The sequence below is a fragment of the Oncorhynchus keta genome, chromosome 10 (genome assembly GCF_023373465.1).
Source record: "Oncorhynchus keta strain PuntledgeMale-10-30-2019 chromosome 10, Oket_V2, whole genome shotgun sequence".
Classification (NCBI taxonomy): Eukaryota; Metazoa; Chordata; class Actinopteri; order Salmoniformes; family Salmonidae; genus Oncorhynchus; species Oncorhynchus keta.
The window spans coordinates 62,793,833-62,818,219 of record NC_068430.1 but is presented as its reverse complement, the minus strand read 5'-3'; the positions used below and the strand labels follow the sequence as shown (position 1 = coordinate 62,818,219).

The 24,387-nt window shown below is 41.5% G+C and overlaps 1 protein-coding gene across 1 annotated transcript in view; it reads right to left on the bottom strand.

Moving 5' to 3' along the window:
* Positions 1–22,226, bottom strand: part of LOC118389168 (E3 ubiquitin-protein ligase pellino homolog 1) — a 44,083-nt gene extending 21,857 nt beyond the window's left edge. The window contains exons 1-2 of the mRNA XM_035778981.1: positions 21,934–22,226; positions 5,265–5,489 (exon numbers count right to left, since the gene is read on the bottom strand). Of these exons, the coding sequence (XP_035634874.1) occupies positions 5,265–5,350 (86 nt within the window). The 5' untranslated portion in view covers positions 5,351–5,489; positions 21,934–22,226. The remainder of the gene's footprint in view (positions 1–5,264; positions 5,490–21,933) is intronic.
* Between the last annotated feature and the right edge of the window lie 2,161 nt (positions 22,227–24,387).

The window sequence follows — 24,387 nt, the reverse complement described above, 5'->3', positions numbered from 1 at the left end:
CTTATGTATTGTTAGTTATTATCATTGGGATTGAAAATTCTCTTGATAGTTTGGTCCTTTCGGAAGCCGGATCTCAATAACTTTTTCTGTCGTTCCATGGAGACACCGAAACCGTGCACTGGCAAATGAAATATCAATAGATTAAAGACCTGGCCCCATTCAGAGGGTTCTTTACAGGCCGGTGGCGAACTAGTATGCGACAGAAACGGTGACGAGATCCTACCAACATTGAAACTTCAGCTGCAAAAAATATTTTTATATTCACGGATATAGGGGATAATATCTGTATGATTGCATTAAATTATTTTAATGATTTCTGGGTGTTAGATGCTAAAATATCTGAAGGAGTTTATATCTGGTGATCTGTCTTTAGAATTTTGTGTGGAGAAAAATGGTTTAAAGGGAACCAAGTATTCTATGCAAATGGAAGACAGGAATTAGTTGTAAATTCAACAATGAAGCAGGGTCCATAATGACCCTGGGCATCTGTTGCCACTGCCAATTTAAACTAGCTAATGGTGAGACCTAAAACGTATAATAGGGTCAGAAGACGTAGGCAGAAAAACGTAAATTGGAAGGCGAAATATAATAATAGAATTATGAGAGAGGTCAGAGACATGATTATATTAATATAGGCCGCCTGTCTAAATACGCTTAGAAGGGGATAGTCAGATCTTTCGGAGGCGCACATCTAGGTCTGATTATCCAATGAAGAAGGGAAACCTAATATAGCGGGGTGAGATACGATATTAACGAGTCAAAAATCACAAGGAACAACAGAAAAATAGGCTGCTAACTAGGGCCTATATATATATATATATACATACAGTACCTGGGTTTTTATTTATTTTTACTATTTTCTACATTGTAGAATAATAGTGAAGACATCAAAACGATGAAATAACACATGTGGAATCATATATTTTATATTTGCGATTCTTCAAAGTAGCCACCCTTTGCCTTGATGACAGCTTTGCACACTCTTGGCATTCTCTCAACCAGCTTCACGAGGAATGCTTTTCCAACAGTCTTGAAGGAGTTTCCCCATATGTGACTCATTTCAGGAAACTAGGTGTATGTCGCAAGTCTTCACAGGAGAGACATTTGAAAGTTTATTTATATTTTTTAAATAAATATATTTAACCCTTTCATGCGTGAGTTCCAAATATCTCTAACGGTCGCCCCAGCGTGATTTTTTTTATGCACGTGATGTAAGAATGTTCTCTCCATTCCAGAATGTGATTGATACGTAACAGTACATTTGATCCGCGCTGCCCTCAAGCTAAAGCACGCAGCCTGTTTATATTAATAGGTTGTTTTAACTTCAATTTCAAATGATTTTCAAACAAGTTTTTATTTTCTAAAAACAGTTTGAATTTAGGTGTGTTCCGCCTCCTCATTCATTCACATAAAAATAGTCATTTTTACTTTTGCGGATGATTACATTTTTGGGACATTTCTGAAACGGACAAAATTCCCCAAGCACTTCCCAATTGTTTGTGCAGTTCACGTCTGCAGACATTTGCTCATCTCCCGTCAGAACAGGATCTGCACACGTGTTCACATTTTCTATTCCACATTTCTATTGTAGCGTACTGTATGTATGGAGCATAATATATTTCTGTATATTCTTTATCACCGCGGACACGTGAGGTAACGTTACTCATTTTATAACCTTTATGGTGTTATAATCAATCGTGCTTACCTAGCTAAATGCGTCAGAGAAGTATTATCTTGTGTTGCATTTTGAAGCTACCATGGCCTTATGACTCTCAAGTGGTGCAGCGGTCAAAGGCACAGCACATCCGTACTAGAGGTGTCACTACAGACTCCCTGGTTCAAATCCAGGCTGCGTTTCCATCAAAGTAAGTGCCTTATTACGTTATAATAGTTATAATAATAGTTTCCCTATGCCGTTTCTGCTGTAGCTGTAGATCACAATATATTCCTTATAACTGCGGACACGTGAGGTAACGTTACACATGTTATAACCTTTATGGTGTTATTGTCAATCATGCTTACCTAGCTACATTATTCTATTAGCTCTGTAAAACGATGCTAGTTGCGTCAGAAAACTATTAGCTTGTGTTGTATTTTGAAGCTACCCTGGCCTTATGACTTCCAAGTGGCGCAGCGGTCTATGGCACTACAGACACCCTGGTTCAAATCCAGGCTGTATCACAACTGGCTGTGATTGGGAGTCCCATAGTGCAGTGCACAATTGGCCCAGCGTTGTCCGAGTTTGGCCGGTGTAGGCCATCATTGTAAATAATAATTTGTTCTTAAATTACTTGCCTAGTTAAATAAATAAAAAATATGACCATGGTTTGTTTATTTGGTCTATTCAGCATAGCTCTGTTCTGCCCTGCCTTTGCCCCCTTGTGGAGCTCAAAAGTTAGTTTCTTACTGTTATAACTCAAATCTGTGATTTTGTCAATGCAATAAACTATTTTTTTATAGCAGTGTTTATTATGTTACTTCTTTGTAGTATTGTTTTATTGCTATATCCTTATATTGTATTCTAATGAATAATTCCTCTTTATTCTGTACTTTCAGAAACCAGAAACATTATTTGCCAATATCATAACTGGAGCTGGACATCTTTGGAGCTGAAAAATGAGGACAGCTTTTGTATGCTAACGTACACTCCTTAACAGTTGTACTGGATGAAAACACAGCAAGAAAACACATATGCCAATATGTAATATTAATCTTTTTTATTGCCGTACTGGTAGTTGGTTCAACAACTTGTTTTACTAGAGGACAAAAAACTGAATATGCATAACCCATATTTAATATCCATGCAGTGACTGAACAACAACTGCATTTCCACCCCCATCTCTAAGGCATAGTATCATGGCTGCAAGAACACTGAATGGCGCAGAGTGGGAGGTTACGTGGTTGACTGCCGGCACGCGCTACTTGTATCAATAAATCACTATCAGAAAATGTTTTGTGTGGTAATTATTTGTGTATTTACGATTTTATTCACATGTTTTCAATTCTAGGTGACAAATCATGCATTCCGATTCTTGCACAGATTGTAATGGGCACATATTATGTGTGTAAAATACCTTTTTGAAGGTTGTACTGATTATGATGAGCTAAGCTAATTCCAGCTGTGTAGCCATGTTTGTTGACATACAATGCATTCTGGGATTCATGTCTGTTTGACCAAAGATGTTATAACAAAATGAGGTGAGTAAGAGTTCACTAATTTTTTGAGGACTTCCGGAAATTAATGGTGGGATGTGAACGACGGTAGATGACACACCCTTTCAACATGCATACTACAAACAGACCAAACTCATCTCCTCTTCTCTTATTATCTTCGGTTTCTGCGAGGAAAAAAATGCATGGCTGCGGGCTGAAACTAATCGTCGGATTACTTTCGATTTCTATAAAGTGTTTTACCTAGAGTCATTTCGATCAATGGTGAGCTCGCTCACCCGTGATGTGATTAATTATATACAGTAATTGCTATTAGCTAATTCATATGGTAGTTTACGTCAGCCGAGAGTTAGAAAATATGACTGCTTGTGCTGGGTCAATCTTTCCTCAGCGCTAGGACAAATGTAGCCTACATTTTTCCGGTTAGGATGATTGTGTTATGCTATATTTACTTCTGTGAATATCTGAACAATGCATCCAAAAATAAACTGCTGACATTCTGGACATAACTTTGTAAGGACTGTGTTTGTGTAAATAGTTTCTGAAAAAAAGTGTGGCCAGCTCAAACGCTGATTGTTGCGTCATTCGAAACTGCCGTTCTAAACGAGCATTCTAAATGAGTGTTCTAAACACACGGGTGTGATCGTACGCTTCAGGGACCACTGTAGAACGATCACACCCGTGTGATGGTACGTGTGAAAGGGTTAATATATATATACACACACAGTGCATTTGGAAAGTTTTCTAACCCCTTGTGTGCTTAGGGTCATTGTCCTGCTGGAAGGTGAACCTTCGCCCCCAGTCTGAGTGCTCTGGAGCAAGTTTTCATCAAGGATTTTTTCCCGTCTGGCCACTCTACCACTGTCCCTCTGAAAGGTTCTCCCATCTCCACAGAGAAACTGTTTCTTGGTCACCTCCCTGACCAAGGCCATTCTCCCCCGATTGCTCAGTTCGGCCAGGTGGCCAGCTCTAGGAAGAGTCTTGGTTGTTCCAAACTTCTTCCATTTAAGAATGATGGCCACCGTGTTCTTGGGGAACGTCAATGCTGCTGACATTTTTTGGTACCCTTCCCCAGATCTGTGCCTCGACACAATCCTATCTCGGAGATCGACGGACAATTCCTTCAACCTCATGGTTTTGTTTTTGCTCTGGCATGCACTGTCAGCTGTGGGACCTTATATAGACAGCCTTTCCGAATAATTTCCAATCAATTAAATTTACTACAATCAAGTTTTAGAAACATCTCAAGGATGATCAATGGAAACAGGATGGAACTGAGCTCAATTTTGAGTCTAATAGCAAAGGGTCTGAATGCGATTGATGAGAAAAAATATATTTAATCTATTTTAGAATAACGCTGTAACGTAACAAAATGTGGAAAAAGGAAAGGGGTCTGAATACTTTCCGAATGCACTGTGTATATACAGTATATATATAGTGGAGGCTGGTGGGAGGAGATATAGGAGGACATGCTCATTGTAATAGCTGGAATGGAATCAATGGAACGGTACCAAACACATCACACATATGGAAACCACATTTGACTCCGTTCCATTGATTTCTTAATTTCTTAATTTTTTACTTTTGTAATGTTTTGCATTGTTATGTAGGCATTAGTACTTCACTGTTGGAGATAGAAACCCAAGCATTACGCTGCACCTGTGATAACAAGGCCAATGACCATGGTACTTGCAATACTAGATCATGGTACTTGCCTATGGAGCAGCAAGAGGAACTGCCCCTCCATACCTTCAGGCTATGATCATACCCTACACCCCAACCAAGCACTCAGTTCTGCCTACTTTGGTCTCTTGGCCCTCCCACTCCTGTCCTGGCACCCCAATGGTGGAACCAGCTTCACCTTGAAGCTAGGACAGCAGAGTCCCTGCACATCTTCCCGAAAGCACCTGAAATCCTACCTCTTCAAAGAGTATCATAAATAATAACCTCTCACCTCAACCCCCACCACCCAAAAAATAATAAATACATCCCTGAACCAACACTTGCACTTGCCTGCCCACCCCCCCACTAATATCAGAATAGGATAACCCTACTGTACATAAGCAACAAAATGCAATTAAGCCTCCTCTTACCCCAGAACAATGAGCTCTCCGTATTTGACTGGCACTTTGGTGGAGGCTGGGGTGGTGGAGATGTTTTCCTGGTCGGGAGAAAACATTGGTGCAGCTGTCAGGGGGGGAGAGTGATGAGGAGCTCTCCCACGGTGAACACTCACTCCTCTGTCTCCTTTTTCCTCAGTGTCTGCTCCTTTTTCCTCAGTGTCTGGTCATCCCGCCTCTCACTACACCACACTCAACCTGCAGACAAATAAAAAAAACAGCAGACGAGACATTTAGTCAGGATCAAACAGTGAGTCAGAGCAGACACAACAGACATCCCAGGTGCGTCTAGAACAGCAGACGTATATTAGTCAATACGAGACTGTGAGCGAGACTAAACAATCAACAGACGCAACAACCGAGATTGCTGTCTCTCCAAAGCATATGATACACCACAACACGTAGATTACTCACACTCACTTTGAGATTATCGAAGGGCGTATTACAGGTACCACAGGTGGATAATAGTCAGTAAGAGAGAGAGAGAGAGATAGACTAAACAAACAAACAGAGGCAACAACCAAGATTGATGAGTCTCCAATGATAAACCACATTGATTACTCACTCTGTGACCTGTGGCGCATATCGAACGCAACAGGTAAACTGCTATCCTGGCTTTGCTTGCTAGTAACTTTCCTAAGGCTTGCAGCTGAAGAAACAGACTAATACAATAATAGTAATACTTCAGAAAGCATGTTAGCTTCAGTTACATAGTGCAGCAGAACTCTAAAGTGACCGGTCACACAAATCCATCAGGCGGCGAGTAAAAAGCTCAACTCCCCACAGCTAGACAGGCTCGGCACTAATCTGCAGCTTTGCTGCTACTGCAGGGAGGGTTCAGAGAGCAGGCTCTTAGCATCGCAACGACAGGGGACTTAGTGGGGTGCAAACAAAGCTAATGAGACCAGACATATGTCACACCCTTCAATTTTCAGCCGACTACCGCGGGCCATAGTTATCAATGTTGACCTTGGCTGGCTCTCTTTATGCTGTGTGCATGGCATAGCAGGAGCTTATCTTGTAAGCATCTTATAAGCAAGAGTGGAGTCACACAATTTGTTTATACGTCTGACATCCAACAACTTTAGCTGAAAATTAACTCACAAATTCGAAATGGAAAATTCAATGGTGTCATCCCGCACCACAGTCAACTCCTGATAAGTGCACATTAGATCAATTGTTTAAAAAGTGCAATATAGCTCCTAGTCCCAATTCAATTGCATAATTTTTAATTGCCTCTGATAACTAACTGCGTGTTCCGGTTTAGTGCAAACTGCCACAACTGTCCCAAGCCATTACATTTATCAGTTATCAGAGTTGACTGTCGTCCCTTATGTTAGTTGATGCTCTCAACCTTTGGTAACCTTTTGTACATGAGGCGTACGGATAGAGAGTAGGTCAGTTTCTGCTCCAGGGACTGATCTGAGCTTGACGGCTCCCCCCGACAGTGTTGATAGTCTTCTGACCCTTACTCGACACGCTGACCCTGACCATACACTCCCACAGCCCCCATGTCCAATCCACTCAGCTCTCAGTAGCGGTGGACCACAGGGACATATATGTACACAAACACACACAATCACTCCACAGCTAAAACACACTAGTACTCATTACTACAATAAAGAAATAAAAGCTGAAATAAATAATTCTCTCTACTATTATTCTGACATTTCACATTCTTAAAATAAAGTGGTGATCCTAACTGCCCTAAAACTGGGATTTCTTACTAAGATTAATTGTCAGGAATTGTGAAATACTAAGTTTAAATGTATTTGGCTAAGGTGTATGTAAACTTCCGACTTCAACTGTATCTAAACAAGCCTCATGGGCTCCCGAGTAGCGCAGAGGTCTAAGGTACTGTATCTCAGTGCAAGAGTTGTCATTACAGCCCCTGGTTCAATTCCAGGCAGTATCATATTTGGCCGTGATTGGGAGTCCCATAGGGCAGCACACAATTTGCCCTGTGTCGTCTGGGTTTGGCCAGGGTAGGCTGTCATTGTAAATAAGAATAGGTTCGTAACTGACTTGCCCAGTTAAATAAAGGTTCCATTTAACTTTAACCAAAGTAGATACTTTTAAGATTGTTATATGCATCAGTTGAGGTCTCTACAAGCCTCAATATGAGGTCCTTAGCATGAAAGAGCATCCTTGTAGCTGTGTGGGCTAATATAGTCAAAATGTGTGAGCCAAGGGCCTCCCAGGTGGCGCAGTGGTCTAGGGCACTGCATTGCAGCACTAGCTGTGCCACCAGAGACTCTGGATTTGCACCCAGGCTCTGTCGCAGCCGGATGTAACTGGGAGGTCCGTGGGGCGACGCACAATTGGCCTAGCGTCATCCGGATTAGGGAGGGTTTGGCCGGTAGGGTTATCCTCGTCTCATTGCGCACTAGTGACTCCTGTGGTGGGCCGGGTGCAGTGCGTGCTAACCAGGTCGCTAGGTGCACGGTGTTTCCTCGACACATTGGTGCGGCTGGCTTCCGGTTTGGATGCGCACTGTGTTAAGAAGCAGTGCGGTTGTGTTTCATAGGACGCATGACTTTTGACCTTCGTCTCTCCCGAGCCCGTACGGGAGTTGTAGCGATGAGACAAGGTAGTAACTACTAATAATTGGATACTATGAAATTGGGGAGAAAAAGGGGGTAAAATGTAAATAAATTAAACATTTAAAAAAAATGTTTGAGCCAATGGTTTAGCCAATGGAAAGTTTGAAGTGTTTTCTTCCCAGGCATAATGCAGTCTCCTTCGATTTTTTTAGTTGTAAAAATGACAATTATAACAATACTGAATGAACACTTATTTTAACCTAATATAATACATCAATAAAAATCAATTTAGCCTCAAATAAATAATGAAGTATGTTCAATTTGGTTTAAATAATGCAAAAACAAAGTGTTGGAGGAGAAAGTAAAAGTGCAATATGTGCCATGTAAAAAAGCTAACGTTTAAGTTCCTTGCTCAGAACATGAGAACATATGAAATCTTAACATGAGACTTCAATATTCCAAGGTAAGAGGTTTTAGGTTGTAGTTATAGTATTTATAGGACTATTTCTCTCTATTCCATTTGTATTTCATATACCTTTGACTATTGGATGTTCTTATAGGCACTTTAGTATTGCCAGTGTAACAGTATAGCTTCTGTCCCTTTCCTCGCCCCTACCTGGGCTCGAACCAGGAACACATCGACAACAGCCACCCTCAAAGCAGCATTACCCACGCAGAGCAAGGGGAACAACTACTCCAAGTCTCAGAGCGAGTGACGTTTGAAACGCTATTAGCGTGCACCACGCTAACTAGCTAGCCATTTCACATCGGTTACACCAGCCTAATCTCAGGAGTTGATAGGCTTGAAGTCATAAACAGCGCAATGCTTGAAGCACAGGGAAGAGCTGTTGGCAAAACGCACGAAAGTGATGTTTGAATGAATGCTTACGAGCCTGCTGCTGCCTACCATCGCTCAGTCAGACTGCTCTATCAAATATAAAATCATAGACTTAATTATAACTAATATGGTCGAATCCGGAAACTATCATTTCGATAACAAAACGTTTATTCTTTCAGTGAAATACAGAACCGTTCCGTATTTTATCTAACGGGTGGCATCCCTAAGTCTAAATATTCCTGTTACATTGCACAACCTTCAATGTTATGTCATAATTACGCAAAATTCTGGCAAATTAGGTGGCCAAAACTGTTGCATATACCCTGACTCTGCATGCAATGAACGCAAGAGAAGTGACACAATTTCACCTGGTTAATATTGCCTGTTTACCTGGATTTCTTTTAGCTAAATATGCAGGTTTAAAAATATATACTTCTGTGTATTGATTTTAAGAAAGGCATTGATGTTTATGGTTAGGTACACCTTGGAGCAACGATACGCACCGCATCGATTACATGCAATGCAGGACACGCTAGATAAACTAGTAATATCATCAACCATGTGTAGTTAACTAGTGATTATGATTGATTGATTGTTTTTCATAAGAGAAGTTTAATTGTTTTTCATAAGAGAAGTTTAATGCTAGCTAGCAACTTACCTTGGCTTACTGCATTCGCATAACAGGCAGTCTCCTCTTGGAGTGCAATGAGAGGCAGGTGGTTAGAGTGTTGGACTAGTTAACTGTAAGGTTGCAAGATTGAGTCCCCCGAACTGACAAGGTAAAAATCTGTTGTTCTGCACCTGAATGAGGCAGTTAACCCACCGTTCCTAGGCCGTCATTGAAAATAAGAATGTGTTCTTAACTGACTTGCCTAGTTAAATAAAGATGAAATCTGCCAAATCGGTGTTCAAAAATACCAATTTCCGATTGTTATGAAAACTTGAAATCGGCCCGAATTAATCGGTCGACCTCCACTTGTGAGGCATCTGTTTTTCAAACTAGACACTCTAATGTACTTGTCCTCTTGCTCAGTTATGCACCGGGGACTTCCACTTCTCTTTCTATTCTTGTTAGAGCCAGTTTGCACTTTTCTGTGAAGGGAGTAGCACACAGCGTTGTATGAGATCTTCAGTTTCTCAGAACAAGAATCTAAAGTCTAAAATCTACAGAAGGACAGTGTTATTGCAGATTTAATTAGGACAACAGTTTTCAGCTGTGCGAACATAATTGCAAAATGGTTTTCTAGTGATCAATTAGCCTTTTAAAATCATAAACTTGGAATAGCTAACATGTGCCACTGTAACACAGGAGTGATACTTTCTGGTAATGGGCCTCTTTATTCCATAAAAAATCAGCCGTTTCCAGCTACAATAATAATTTACAACATTAACAGGGTCTACACTCTATTTCTGATCATTGTGATGTTATTTTAAGGGACAAGAAATGTGCTTTTCTTTCAAAAACAAGGATGGTGCAGCTGTATAAAATTTTGAGGCTCCGAGGGCCCATGCCAAATCTTTTCAGCCTGCTGTGGGGGAAGAGGCACTGCCATGCCCTCTTCACAACTGTGTGGGTGTGTGTGGACCATGTTAGGTCCTTAGTGATGTGGACACCAAGGAACTTGAAAGTCAAGGAACTTGACTCATCAACATCGGTGATCATGCCTACCAGCTTTGTGTCATCAGCAAACTTGATGATGGTGTAGGAGTCATGCATGGCCATGCAGTTGTGGGTGAACAAGGAGTACAGGAGGGGACTAAGCACACAGCCCAGAGGGACCCCCGTATTAAGGGTCAGCATTGCGGAGATGTTGTTGCATACCCTCACCATCTGGGGCCGGCCCACCAGGAAGTCCAGGATCCAGTTGCAGAGGGAGGTTTTTTTTAGACCCAGGGTCCCTAGCTTGTTGATGAGCTTGGAGGGGACTATGGTGTTGAACGCTGAGCTGTAGTCTATAAACAGCATTTTCACATAGTTATTTCCCCTCTTGTCCAGGTGGGAGAGGGCAGTGTGAAGTGCAATTAAGATTGCGTCATTTGAGGACCTGTTGGGGTGGTATGCAAATTGGAGCATAAAAGGCATTTAACCCGTTCGGGAGTTCTGCATCACTGGGCAATTCATGGCTGGGTTTCCCTTTGCGATCCATTATTGTCTGCAGTCTTGTACCCTCTCGTCTGCTTCATCCAACCATTTCCGTATTGAGCACATCATTGGTACTTCCTGTTTGAGCTTTTGTTAGTAAACAGGAAGCAGGAGAATTGAGTCATGGTTACATTTGCCAAAGAGAGGACGAGGGAGGGCCTTGTATGCATTTCTGTAGGTAGAACAAAAGTGGTCTAGAGTTATTGAGCCTAGTGGCGCAGGAGACTTGTTGGTAGAAGTGAAGTAGGACGGTTTTAAGTCTCCCCAAGTTAAAGTCTCCACCCACCAGAAACGCTGCCTCTGGGTGAGCACTTGTTTGTCAGGGAGAATTTAAAATTCCCAAACAATTAATTTAGCAGATTTTGTTGTAAAATGCAGCCCATCGTACCAACTGCCACTCCCTCAGCCACGCCCACCTAACCCGTCCCAATTATAAGTCATAAACCGCCAATCCTGTGCCCACGATTAGCTATCTCTCAATTTCATCAAAAAAGCAGACAATAAGACTTTAGAAACCTACCCACATCCTGGTTAACTCTCTCCACCTGCCTGTTACTCTAGGGGTGAAAACCCAAGGTAAGGCTGATCGAGACCCCCAGACGTTCCATGAACGCCCTCCAGACCCTAAAAGTGACAGGTGCGACCAAGGCCATTGTGGAACGGGTAAGGGGTGTAGCTTACCTCTGGGCAGGTGCCTAGGAGCCTTACACTGGGTGCACACCGAGCAGGAGGAAACATAAACCCTCACGTCCGCAGCCAAAATGGGCCACCAGTACTTCCCACTGAGACAGAGCACAGTCCGACCAATGCCTGGATGACCAGAGGAGGGTGATGTGTGGGCCCAATAGATCAGTCGGTAACGGACAGCAGACGGAAGGTACAGACGCCCAGCGGGACACTGGAGGGGAGCAGGCTCTGCACCTAACGCCTGCTCAATGTCCGCGTCCAGCTGCCACGCTCTACCCTCGGGCGAGTGGTCGAAGAGTGCCATCTCCCTCTCCACACACGGCATTGGCCCACTCCAGGGCTTTCCCCGAGAGGCACGAGATGAGGGCGGACACCTTCTCATGGCCTGAAGGAGCCGGGTGGACGGTTTCCAGGTAGAGATCCAGCTGCAACAGGAAACCCTGGCGGCGTGCAGCCGTCCCATCGTACTCCTGGGGAAGGGCGAAACGAATCCCACTGGGAATGGGTGCAGGGGGGCCGAGTAGTGGAGACCCCGGCTGTGCTGTTGAAGGCGCTGGAGGAACTCCCTGTCTCTCACGGTGGTCCATGGTTTGGACGACGCGGTCCATGGCGGCGCCGAGATGGTGGAGCATCGCCGCGTGCTCCCGGACGCGCTCCTCGACCCCTATAACAGGGGCACATGGTCCTGCCGACTCCATATTCGGGTGTGAAATTCTGTAAGAGGTGCGTGACTGGCTGCAGGGAAGTCATGCGCAGGAGAGCAGAAACTGGGTAATAACCAGAGCAGTTTAATATGCAAAACCAACGGCACCCAGAACAACAAAATATGGGTACAAAATAACCCGTCGCGAACCAGTCAGAGTGCACAAACACTTTACAACAAACAATTTCACACACAGACATGGGGGGAACCGAGGGTTAAATACATGACAAGTAATGAGGGAATGTAAACCAGGTGTGTGGGAAAACAAGACAAAACAAATGGAAAATGAAAGGTGGATCGGCGATGGCTAGAAGACCGGTGACGTCGACCGCCGTACGCCGCCCGAACAAGGAGAGTAACCGACTTTGGCGGAAGTCGTGACACTTCTAAAGTTTGTAATTTCCACTTAGACATTTCATTAATGGCCGATTAATTAGGGCCGATTTCAAGTTTTCATAACAATTGGAAATCAATATTTTTGGGCGCCGATTTGCCGATTTAAAAAGAAAGAAAAAAAGAACATAATGTATACCTTTATTTAAATAGGCAAGTCAGTTAAGAACACATTCTTATTTTCAATGACGGCCTAGGAACGGTGGGTTAACTGCCTCGTTCAGGGCCAGAACGACTTGTCACCTTGTCAGCTCGGAGGATCCAATCTTGCAACCTTACAGTTAACTAGTCCAACGCAATAACGACCTGCCTCTCTCTCGTTGCACTCCACAAGGAGACTGCCTGTTACGCAAATGCAGTAAGCCAAGGTAAATTGCTAGCTTGCATTAAACTTATCTTATAAAAAAACAATCAATCATTTTTACTTAACCAGGCAAGTCAGTTAAGAACAAATTCTTATTTTCAATGATGGCTTAGGAACAGTGGATTAATTTCCTGTTCAGGGGCAGAACGACAGATCAGGGGTTTGAACTCACAACCTTCCGGTTACTAGTCCAACACTCTAACCACTAGGCTACCCTGCCGCCCCTCATAATCACGAGTTATGGTTGATGATGTTACTAGATATTATCTAGTGTGTCCTGCGTTGCATATAATCTGACTGAGCATACAAGCATACAAGTATCTAAGTATCTGACTGAGCGGTGGTAGGCAGTAGCAGGTGTGTAAACATTCATTCAAACAGCACTTTCGTGTGTTTTGCCAGCAGCTCTTCATTGTGCGTCAAGCATTGCGCTGTTTATGACTTCAAGCCTATCAACTCCCGAGATTAGGCTGGTGTAACCGATGTGAAATGGCTAGCTAGTTAGCGGGGTACGTGCTAATAGCGTTTCAAATGTCACTCGCTCTGAGACTTGGAGTGGTTGTTTACCTTGCTCTGCATGGGTAACGCTGCTTTGAGGGTGGCTGTTGTCATTGTGTTCCTGGTTCGAGCCCAGGTAGGAGTGAGGAGAGGGACAGAAGCTATACTGTTACACTGGCAATACTAAAGTGCCTATAAGAACATCCAATAGTCAAAGGTTAATGAAATACAAATGGTATAGAGAGAAATATTCCTATAATAACTACAACCTAAAACTTCTTACCTGGGAATATTGAAGACTCATGTTAAAAGGAACCACCAGCTTTCACATGTTCTGAGCAAGGAACTTAAACATTAGCTTTCTTACATGGCACATATTGCACTTTTACTTTCTTCTCCAACACTTTGTTTTTGCATTATTTAAACCAAATTGAACATGTTTCATTATTTATTTGAGGCTAAATAGATTTTATAGTTCCAGCCGGAACTGGGAACAATCATTCAGTATTGTTGTAATTGTCATTATTGCAAATACGTTTTTTTTTTAAATTGGCCGATAAATTGGTATCAGCTTTTTTTGGTTCTCCAATAATTGGTATCGGTATCGGCGATGAAAAATCATAATCGGTCGACCTCTAGTTTCTTTGGTCTTATTTTGGACCTAAGCTTGTCGACTGCCTTCCCACCTTTGGAACAACAACTCCCATTTTAAGGGTGGAGACGTGCATCTCCTCATTATATACAAATCTCTGGTTTAAATGGGAAGGTGCACACAGAACAGAGGAGCGAAGGAGACCAAAAATACATGAGAACCAGCGGACATAAACACATATAACATTTTTTTAAATAACAAAACCTTGATTCTTGCGGTATAGGCATTTTGAATATCCCGCAAAAACATACATTTTAATTAATTCTATATAATGTATCTACCACCAAGGCAATGAGGCATAGCTCAGCTGGCTCTGTAGGTAGATCACATCAGCCTACAAATTGTGTGTTGCAGCGACTATACTACTCTTAGTCAGCCGGAACTGGGAACATTCACACACCTTTGCACCCTACAAAGACTCCATTAGAGTAGGTTTTCGATATCATTTTGAAAGACGGAGAACACACACATCTCTGACAAGATGTATTCTTAAGGTCCCAACAGGTTAGCAGATAAATGAGAGCTGATGCCAAGTCTTCTTGAGAAGAAACACCCTGCAATTCAGTCACATTTCTATATTCCATGAATAAAGCCAGTTAACTGCAGAGGACAGAGGCCCATTCACTGGCCTGTAACTAGATAATGGAGGAGCTTTGCAGCAATAGCACAGAGAACCACCCTCTCCCAAGACAAGGAGGACGACTTTTAAAGTGATTTCACTCCTCTGCAGTAACAAGGACACTGTTGTTGCACCCCTTTCATTCCTCTGGTGACAGAAGTAACAGCCTCCGGTCTGACTGGGCGGTGAATCGTTTTTAACCGCACGACAGGGAGTCGGGGGGCACGATTTGGTGTCAGACTGGCTTCACACAGAGAAAACGCGAAACAGCTTCTGTGCTTGGTGGTAGTACATAGAGTGAGGCATTATATGACAATAAAGAATACTAACTGCACATCAACAAGTGCTGTAGCTAATTCTGCGAAGCCTTGATTAGCTTTGAGAAACCGAATGATGTAATCAGTACTGTATTGTGCTTTTCACCCAGGAGAAGCAGGGAGGTTAAAGGAGTAAAGACAGGAGTTTAAACCCAGCTAACGTTAGAGCTGGCACAATTATTGTGTAATCGTGCAACCAACAATTATGGACAACAGTGAACTCATAAAAAGAATTGTGATAATCAGCCTAATACATTAATTTTAGGAGAAGGGCAATTCAACTTTATATTCAAGTAGATATAGTTTACCCAATAGCATTTTTCTTTACATGACTTAGGCTAAGTTGGTGATCATTTTACGAGCAGAACAGCACGGTCATGGGGAGAAGCTTCACTTCCACTTCCAAGTGGTGAAAACCATTCCTTTTTGAGACAGGGGTGTCACCAAAGCTGTGTAGTATTTATTAGATGTCGTAGCTCATTTCCAAAGACGCATTATGATGCATTACAAGCTCAATTTTGTTCATACAAAAATCACAATTCTGAAATAACCGTGGCCATTTGCATGAGTATTCATCCTTACTCAAAATACCATAGGCATAATAATATAATAATAATATATGCCATTTAGCTGACGCTTTTATCCAAAGCGACTTACAGTCATGTGTGCATACATTCTACGTATGGGTGGTCCCGGGAATCGAACCCACTACCCTGGCATTACAAGCGCCATGCTCTACCAACTGAGCCACAGAAGGACCACTACATCACAGCCCTAGCTAACGTGCTTATTTGTAGATTTTAGGTGTGTTGTTAAAACAATGCACAATTGTTCAATAATGTTGATGTTAAATAGATGACTAATACCACACTAAATAAAATATGGTCTGTTAAGAAAAAACGTTGGAAATTGTTAATGATTTCCTTATTGTAGCAAATGTAATACGGTATATGCATTCAATGTTTATGTATTCCTATTGGTTGGTTTAATTTACATAACAATAAGATTATATGCCATTGGTCATGCTTGCAGATAGCGGGAGATCGTGAATTAAATTCTACTATATTCTATTTTCATATTTACAATGTATATATTTTAGTGGTCGACCGATTAACCAGAATGGCCGATTAATTAGGGCCGATTTCAAGTTTTCATAACAATCGGTAATCCGCATTTTTGGACACCGATCATGGCCGATTACATTGCACTCCACAAGGAGACTGTGTGGCAGGCTGACTACCTGTTATGCGAGTGCAGCAAGGAGCCAAGGTAAGGTGCTAGCTAGCATTAAACGTATCTTATAAAAAACAATCAATCTTAACATAATCAGTAGTTAACTACACATGGTTGATGATATTACTAGTTCATCTCGCTGTCCTGCGTTGCATATAATTGATGCGGTGCCTGCTAATTTATCATTGAATCACAGCCTACTTCGCCAAATGGGTGATTTAACAAGTGCTTTTGCGAAAAAAGCACTGTCGTTGCACCAATGTGTACCTAACCATAAACATCTACGCCTTTCTTAAAATCAATACACAAGTATATATTTTTAAACCTGCATATTTAGTGTCACGCAAGAGAAGTGACACAATTTCCCTAGTTTAATATCGCCAGCTAACATGAATTCCTTTTAACTAGGGAAATTGTGTCACTTCTCTTGCGTTCTGTGCAACAGAGTCAGGGTATATGCAGCAGTTTGGGCCGCCTGGCTCGTTGCGAACTGTGTGAAGACCATTTCTTCCTAACAAAGACAGACAACTTCGCCAAACGGGGGATGATTTAACAAAAGCGCATTTGCGAAAAAAGCACAATCGTTGCACGAATGTACCTAACCATAAAAATCAATGCCTTTCTTAAAATCAATACACAGAAGTATATTTTTTTAACCTGCATATTTAGTTAAAAGAAATTCATGTTAGCAGGCAATATTAAACAAGGGAAATTGTGTCACTTCTCTTGCGTTCATCACACGCAGCGTCAGGGTATATGCAACAGTTTGGGCCGCCTGGCTCGTTGCGAACTAATTTGCCAGAATTTTAATTATGACATAGCATTTAAGGTTGTGCAATGTGACAGAAATATTTAGACTTATGGATGCCACCCATTCGATAAAATACCGAACGGTTCCGTATTTCACTGAAAGAATAAATGTTTTGTTTTCTAAATGATAGTTTCCGGATTTGACCATATTAATGACCTACGGCTCGCATTTCTGTGTGTTATTATACTATAATTAAGTCTATGATTTGAGAGAGCAGTCTGACTGGGTGGTGGTAGGCAGCAGCAGGCTCGTAAGCTTTCATTCAAACAGCACTTTACTGCGTTTGCCAGTAGCTCTTGCGCTGTTTATGACTTCAAGCCTATCAACTCCCGAGATTAGGCTGGCAATACTAAAGTACCTATTAGAACATCCAATAGTCAAAGGTATATGAAATACAAATGTTATATAGAGAAACAGTGCTATAATAACTACAACCTAAAACTTCTTACCTTGGAATATTGAAGACTCATGTTAAAAGGAACCACCAGCTTTCATATGTTCTCTTGTTCTGAGCAAGGAACTTAAACATTAGCTTTTTTACATAGCACATATTGCACTTTTACTTTCTTCTCCAACACTTTGTTTTTGCATTATTTAAACCAAATCGAACATGTTTCATTATTTACTTGAGACTAAATAGATTTTATTGATGTATTATATTAAGTTAAAATAAAAGTTCATTCAGTATTGTTGTAATTGTCATTATTACAAATATATATATAATAATGGGCTGATTAATCGGCATCGGCTTTGTTTGGTCCTCCAATAATCGGTATCGGAAAATCATAATCGGTCGACCTCTAGTATATATATATAAAAGTTTTCTAGCAGGCGAGATGTAACGCTCGCATTAGCCTCCTGCTAATTCAGAGTTATTTCCATGCTAACAGACGAATCACGAAACTACAGCCATCAACATACTGTTGTTCTGCACATGTTGTCCTGTGCTTCCGTGTCTATCGTCAGGTACTTACATTTAATGTATTTTGTCCTATTTTTGTCATTGTTATGATGTTTGATTACAAAATACCTAGTACATACTGTGTCAGCCTAACAAGACTTTTAGGACTTTAACGTAACCCTGTTTACAGAGGTCATAGGTGACATTTTCCACAATCCAATAAAGAGGGTTGCTTTTGGCTGTAGGTGGCCATTTCATAGGCACCCATCTCTATAAGGAGATTATCAAGGGAAGGACAAAGTCTGATCCAAACATGGCACCTCATAAAAAGGGTTAGACTGCAGGCTAATAAGCTTATGGCTGGCTTAGATAGAGAGAGAAGGAGAGAGAGAGAGAGAGAGAGAGAGAGAGAGAGAGAGAGAGAGAGAGAGAGAGAGAGAGAGAGAGAGAGAGAGAGAGAGAGAGAGAGAGAGAGAATTTCCAAATAATTGAATACAGTCAAAGTTTATTCTTCTTTATTAACGTCATTAACAATGGGGGGTAAGGGAGATGTCATCATGTCAGTTTAAAATGGAGTCCAACGGCGACATAACCTCAGGAGTATGACTTTTGAGGTAGCAGATGTAGGGTGGCAGTTTACATTTCAAACACTGAATTATTCATTGAAGTAAAACACAGACTACCCTGAAAGGCAAATAAATAATTGTTTAAAAAAAAATAAGTATACCGTGTTGTGCCTAGAATGCATCTTCCTCAGAGAGTGAAGATGGTCTTCTGAAATTCAAACTAAAAAAGCTAGGCTACATCTGTCAACTACTGGTGTCATCCTCATACAAGGTACCGATTTAGCTATAGGTAAGGATAACGTCCATTTGTTTATGAGCAGCAATGCCACAGAGAACACATGTCATTATACTATCATACAAATTCAGGACAGAAAGTTATCACTTTTATTTGTTTTTCCCCATTCTCCAACCATCAGTCAGAAGAATGGTGAAAAATCTAATCAAATCAAATGTATTTGTCACATACACATGGTTAGCAGATGTTAATGCGAGTGTAGCGAAATGCTTGTGCTTCTAGTTCCGACAATGCAGTAATAACCAACGAGTAATCTAACATAACAATTCCAAAACTACTACCTTATACACACAAGTGTAAAGGGATAAAGAATATGTACATAAAGATATATGAATGAGTGATGGTACAGAACGGCATAGGCAAGATGCAGTAGATGGTATCGAGTACAGTATATACATATGAGATGAGTAATGTAGGGTATGTAAACAAAGTGGCATAGTTTAAAGTGGCTAGTGATACATGTATTACATAAAGATGCAGTAGATGATATAGAGTACAGTATATACATATACATATGAGATGAGTAATGTAGGGTATGTAAACATGATATTAAGTAGGGAGGTAATCATGGGCAAAACAAAAGTTCCCAAGCAAATGTGTTTCCCCTACAGCGTTGAAGCAAAATCAGCCAGGTAGGCAACCTGTCCATTTTCCAAGTTCATGGAGAACAAGAAAATTAATATGCATCCCAAATGGCATCCTATTCGCTATATAGTGTACTACTTTTGACCTGCACTAATGGGCCCCAGGTCAAAAGTAGTGCACTACATAGGGAATAGGGTGCCATTTTGGACACAGATCAAAAGTGGTGCACTACATAGGGAATAGAGTGCCCTTTTGGATGCAATCCTGCGAGAGATAAGAGGCGGTGGCTTGTAGGTGCCCATGATTGGACCTTTCAAACACATCAAGTCGATCTTGATAACAGGAGAGGAATGAAGGAGGGGCGTAAGCAGAAAAAGGAATGTGGAGAGGAGAGGACTGGATAGGACCAATTAAAATAGCCTTTATGTCTTTCTGTCCAGTCAAGAAAAAGGGAAGAAAGGGATCTTTCCAGGAATTACTTTCATTAATTGACTTTACCACAGAGGCAGATCTCCAAGTACTTTCATTAATTGACTTTACCACAGAGGCAGATCTCCAAGTACTTTCATTAATTGACTTTACCACAGAGGCAGATCTCCAAGTACTTTCATTAATTGACTTTACCACAGAGGCAGATCTCCAAGTACTTTCATTAATTGACTTTACCACAGAGGCAGATCTCTAAGTACTTTCATTAATTGACTTTACCACAGAGGCAGATCTCCAAGTACTTTCATTAATTGACTTTACCACAGAGGCAGATCTCTAAGTACTTTCATTAATTGACTTTACCACAGAGGCAGATCTCTAAGTTAGAAAGATTTACAGGCTAGGTGGCGAGTTGTTTAATGTTTTGTCTATTCATTCACTCTCTGTTCAAAATAGATCAGTCACACAAGTTCCAACCTAAACATGAACCAATGTCATGAGAATGGTGAGCATGTAAGGGCCATTGACAGGGAATGTAGGCTAAAATACAGTTATAAGCCATGCTTGCACAACACTACACAAACATAGGCCTAAATGTTGGTCATGGCACACCCAATGTTGCTGTTGTTAACATGATACAGCCTATGAATTACTTAGTAACTTTGTGGCTATGTGTAATAAACCATAAGTTACATGTTTTTAGTATGTGCCCCAGGGTTGATGTTAACTAATTGTGTTTCTCTACCCTTTAGCGACTTCCGAGTCACAGAACCAAACGTGATCCTCACAAACGGCAGGCTCTGAACGCTCCATCCATGTTCAGCCTCAGCAACCTTCGGTGACCCCACGTTTGTTTTTCTTCCCGAATCAAGGCATGAAACACACACCCATCCTTAGGGCTTTTCGCCCCAAACAAATGGACTTGCCTAACTGATCCCAGCACAACCTGTTGACATACCAGGGGTGAGTCGGAAAAGCATCTTATCTGGGAGGTTGGAGTCGAGTAGGGAGACAGGCCTGATTAAATAAAGGAAACGGATCCAGCCCATTTCAGGAATGGAAACTCTGGTGAGAGTGATATGATGGTGTTATTTTTAAACTCTCCCAAGCATCCACAGATGATGTAGTCCACTACTGAGGAATATAGTCAGACGACAGTATGATGATGCAAAGCCAGTTTTCTAAGACAGCACAATCATGAATCAACTGTGCTTATAATAGACTGGAGGGGCAAATGGAATGTCAAAGTATAGACAGTTGGCTACTAACAGCCCTACCATACTCAGATGACAGTTTGAATCGAAGCCAGTTTCTCTTCAAATAAGCCTAACCTTATATAGAGAAGGGTCAAAGGGTATTCCGAAGTAAAGACAGTATATGCTACACACAAACACAGCTCTATTATGATAGGGACAGCAATGAATATGACTGGACAGTTGAGCAAACGAGCCCGAATTTGGGGGAACAAAAGAGGGAATCACGAGGCCAGATGCTCGAGCAAGATGATGCATGCAAATCAGTTTATGTTGTGGGAACAATAGCCCCCAGCTGGGCTTTCTCTGTGCGGGCCAAACCTGCTTGTCAACCACACGAGGGAAAGAGAGACCCTTCATTGTGCACAACCAACGTAATATACATACTTCAAAAGTGCCGTAGACATTTCATTACACATACCCTACCTATCTCTTAATAGTTAAATGGGTAACGTTAGGTAGGCTACTTGGTTTTCCATGTGTGAATGATGACAATGGGCTATAAACCAACCTCATTTTAGGGTTTTCTTACTGCTGGAAAATGTTGTCATTGTTTGGTTTCTGTGCCATGAATAGACTAACTTGAAAGTAAAAAGTGATACGTTGTAGGCTAGGCCTACTACTGGTAACGTTAATAGTCGACAACAGAAAAAAACGTGTAAAAGGTGTGCAACAATTAACGTTAGGCTACAATTTTATATTGTGCTGATGATGACAATAACTTTCCCCTGGGTAGCCAAGCAAATTGCAGTAAAACAACACGTCAGCTACATAAAATAAATCACATTGTATGTGTTTCAAACTCGCCTTACCTAATGATAATCCGACAGCATCATCTGGACTTTCCCGATATTCGCTCGAAATCCAATTTGAATGCTCCAGTTGAAAAAAAGGAAGGATGAAAGGAAAGCGATTCTGTCCGTGCTGACCTAAACACCGAATTGTCGAGTCATTTTTACATTCACCTGCTAATATATTAATGTTTATAACGTTGTTATATGCTGTCCAACTATTTTCGCTCTAATGTGCTGGTAAACGGACTCGGTGTAGGACAATACTAGAGTGAGTAATCTTTACAATCGCGTCTTTGCTCCAGTCTGCTCGTGCTCACATGAAGTTACGTCATGAGACGCGTCGAAACGTACCATGGGCCTTGTAGTTGTAGCCTAGTCTACTGGAAATACCACACTGCACGCACACGCACACGCACACACGCACACACACAGTCTTGTACAACTAACCTTGTGGGGACACACAGTTCAGTCACTTTCCAAATCCAATTTCCCTAACACCTCACCCTAACGCTAACGCTATCCCTAAACCTAACCTTAACCCCTAGAAAATCTGTGTGTGTGTGTGTGTGTGTGTGTGTGTGTGTGTGTGTGTGTGTGTGTGTGTGTGTGTGTGTGTGTTGTGTGTGAGAGAGAGAGAGAGAGAGAGAGAGAGAGAGAGAGAGAGAGAGAGAGAGAGAGAGAGAGAGAGAGAGAGAGAGAGAGAGAGAGAGAGAGAGAGAGAGAGAGAGAGAGAGAGAGAGAGAGAGAGAGAAATACTCAAATAATCCCTCTTCTGCAAGACAGGACTCCTCCATACAGTGACTTTTAAATAACCTCTTAGTTCACAATTTCTTGGTTTGCCTCTGCATTTCATTGGGGGAAAATGGTAGGTCTTCTTCACTCTTGCTTGCTTGTCTTTGCACAGATGTATTCCTGCTTCAATATCTGGAATTTGTCCCACATTTTCAAAGAGCTCTTCTCACCATACTGCCGAAAACCTGAGGGCCATTTTTTTCCTTCAGCAATGAAACACACATCAACATAGCAACAGCACTGCATTTGGTTCTTAAGAGTTCAGTAGGAGCATAGGGTGCAGCGAATGCTGTCCTAATACTGGCAAATATTACATTTCCAAACCACTAAATGATTGTATGCCTGACCTGTAAGCTGTTGTTATGCAGTCATGGAGACTGTAACCATGAACACTGATATGTTTACATAATGTTTTAAATACCACAAACTTGGAAGACGCATTTGGGAAAAAGGTTATTTTAGGCTTAGGGGTTAGGTTTAGGGTTAGGATTAGAATTGGGGTAAAAATTTGGTTTAGTGTTAGGGGTTATGTTTAGGGTAAGGAGCTAGGGTTAGGGTAAATGTTCAGGGTTAGGGTAAAGGTTAGGGTAAAGGGTAAAGGAAAAGTTGAATTTGGAATGGAACTCAACTGTTGGTTGGTCCCCAAAAAGTCTTCACAATTATAGTAATACTCTGCTGTGTGTGTGTGTGTGTGTGTGTGTGTGTGTGTGTGTGTGTGTGTGTGTGTGTGTGTGTGTGTGTGTGTGTGTGTGTGTGTGTGTGTGTGTGTGTGTGTGTGTGTGTGTGTGTGTGTGTGTGTGTGTGTGTGTGTGTGTGTGTGTGTGTGTGTGTGTGTGTGTGCTTGTGCACGTGTGTGTGCATATGTGTGCATATGTGTGCATTTGAGAGAGAGAGAGAAAGGGAGAGAGAGAAACCAGGATAAATACGTTATGCTTGTGCTTGAGTACATAGATAATAGCTGTACATGTATATAATGACAGCATATGTAAAATGAGGTGAAATAAGTGAATTCACCACTGCAGTCCACTCTCAAATGAAACAGTTGAGTGAATAGGGGTGGGATATGACAAGCTGAGACAATACATAAGCGCAAGCGTCGGTTTCTGCATTGTCATTGCCAATGAATCAATGCCTGCCCTCTCAATAACCTTTCCATACGGGTGTGTGTGTGGGTTGGAGCTTTAATATGTAGCTGATGATAGCTGAGTCATGGTTGGCTGTGGTGTGTGAATAAGTCTCTGTATCGTACTTGAACTGAAGAAGACTTAGGTTTGATTATCTGTACCTGTATTTCCAATACCTTTTGTTTTCCCTCTATCACTCATTTCATTGTTGGGTAGGAAGGTTACAATAATGTTCCCAATACTACATTTTACCAGACAAGAACAAGGCAGTCTGTAGGCATTTGCATTATGAAATGTGTCAAGCAATGCAGTAAGTGGAATACACAGTATTCCTATTACCTAGCAATAACAGTAAAAGCATCACAACCTATGACAGCAATATCATCACTACATGTACAATGATAGTATTTACAGAATTCTCAGAAAATGTATTCAATTTTATTTGATAAAGAACCAAAGGGCTATATATGCCATATAAGGTCAAATGTTGGGAATATCTCACTAATATCTCTTTTCATCCATATGTTTTTTCACAGCTCTCTCAATCTTTTTTTCT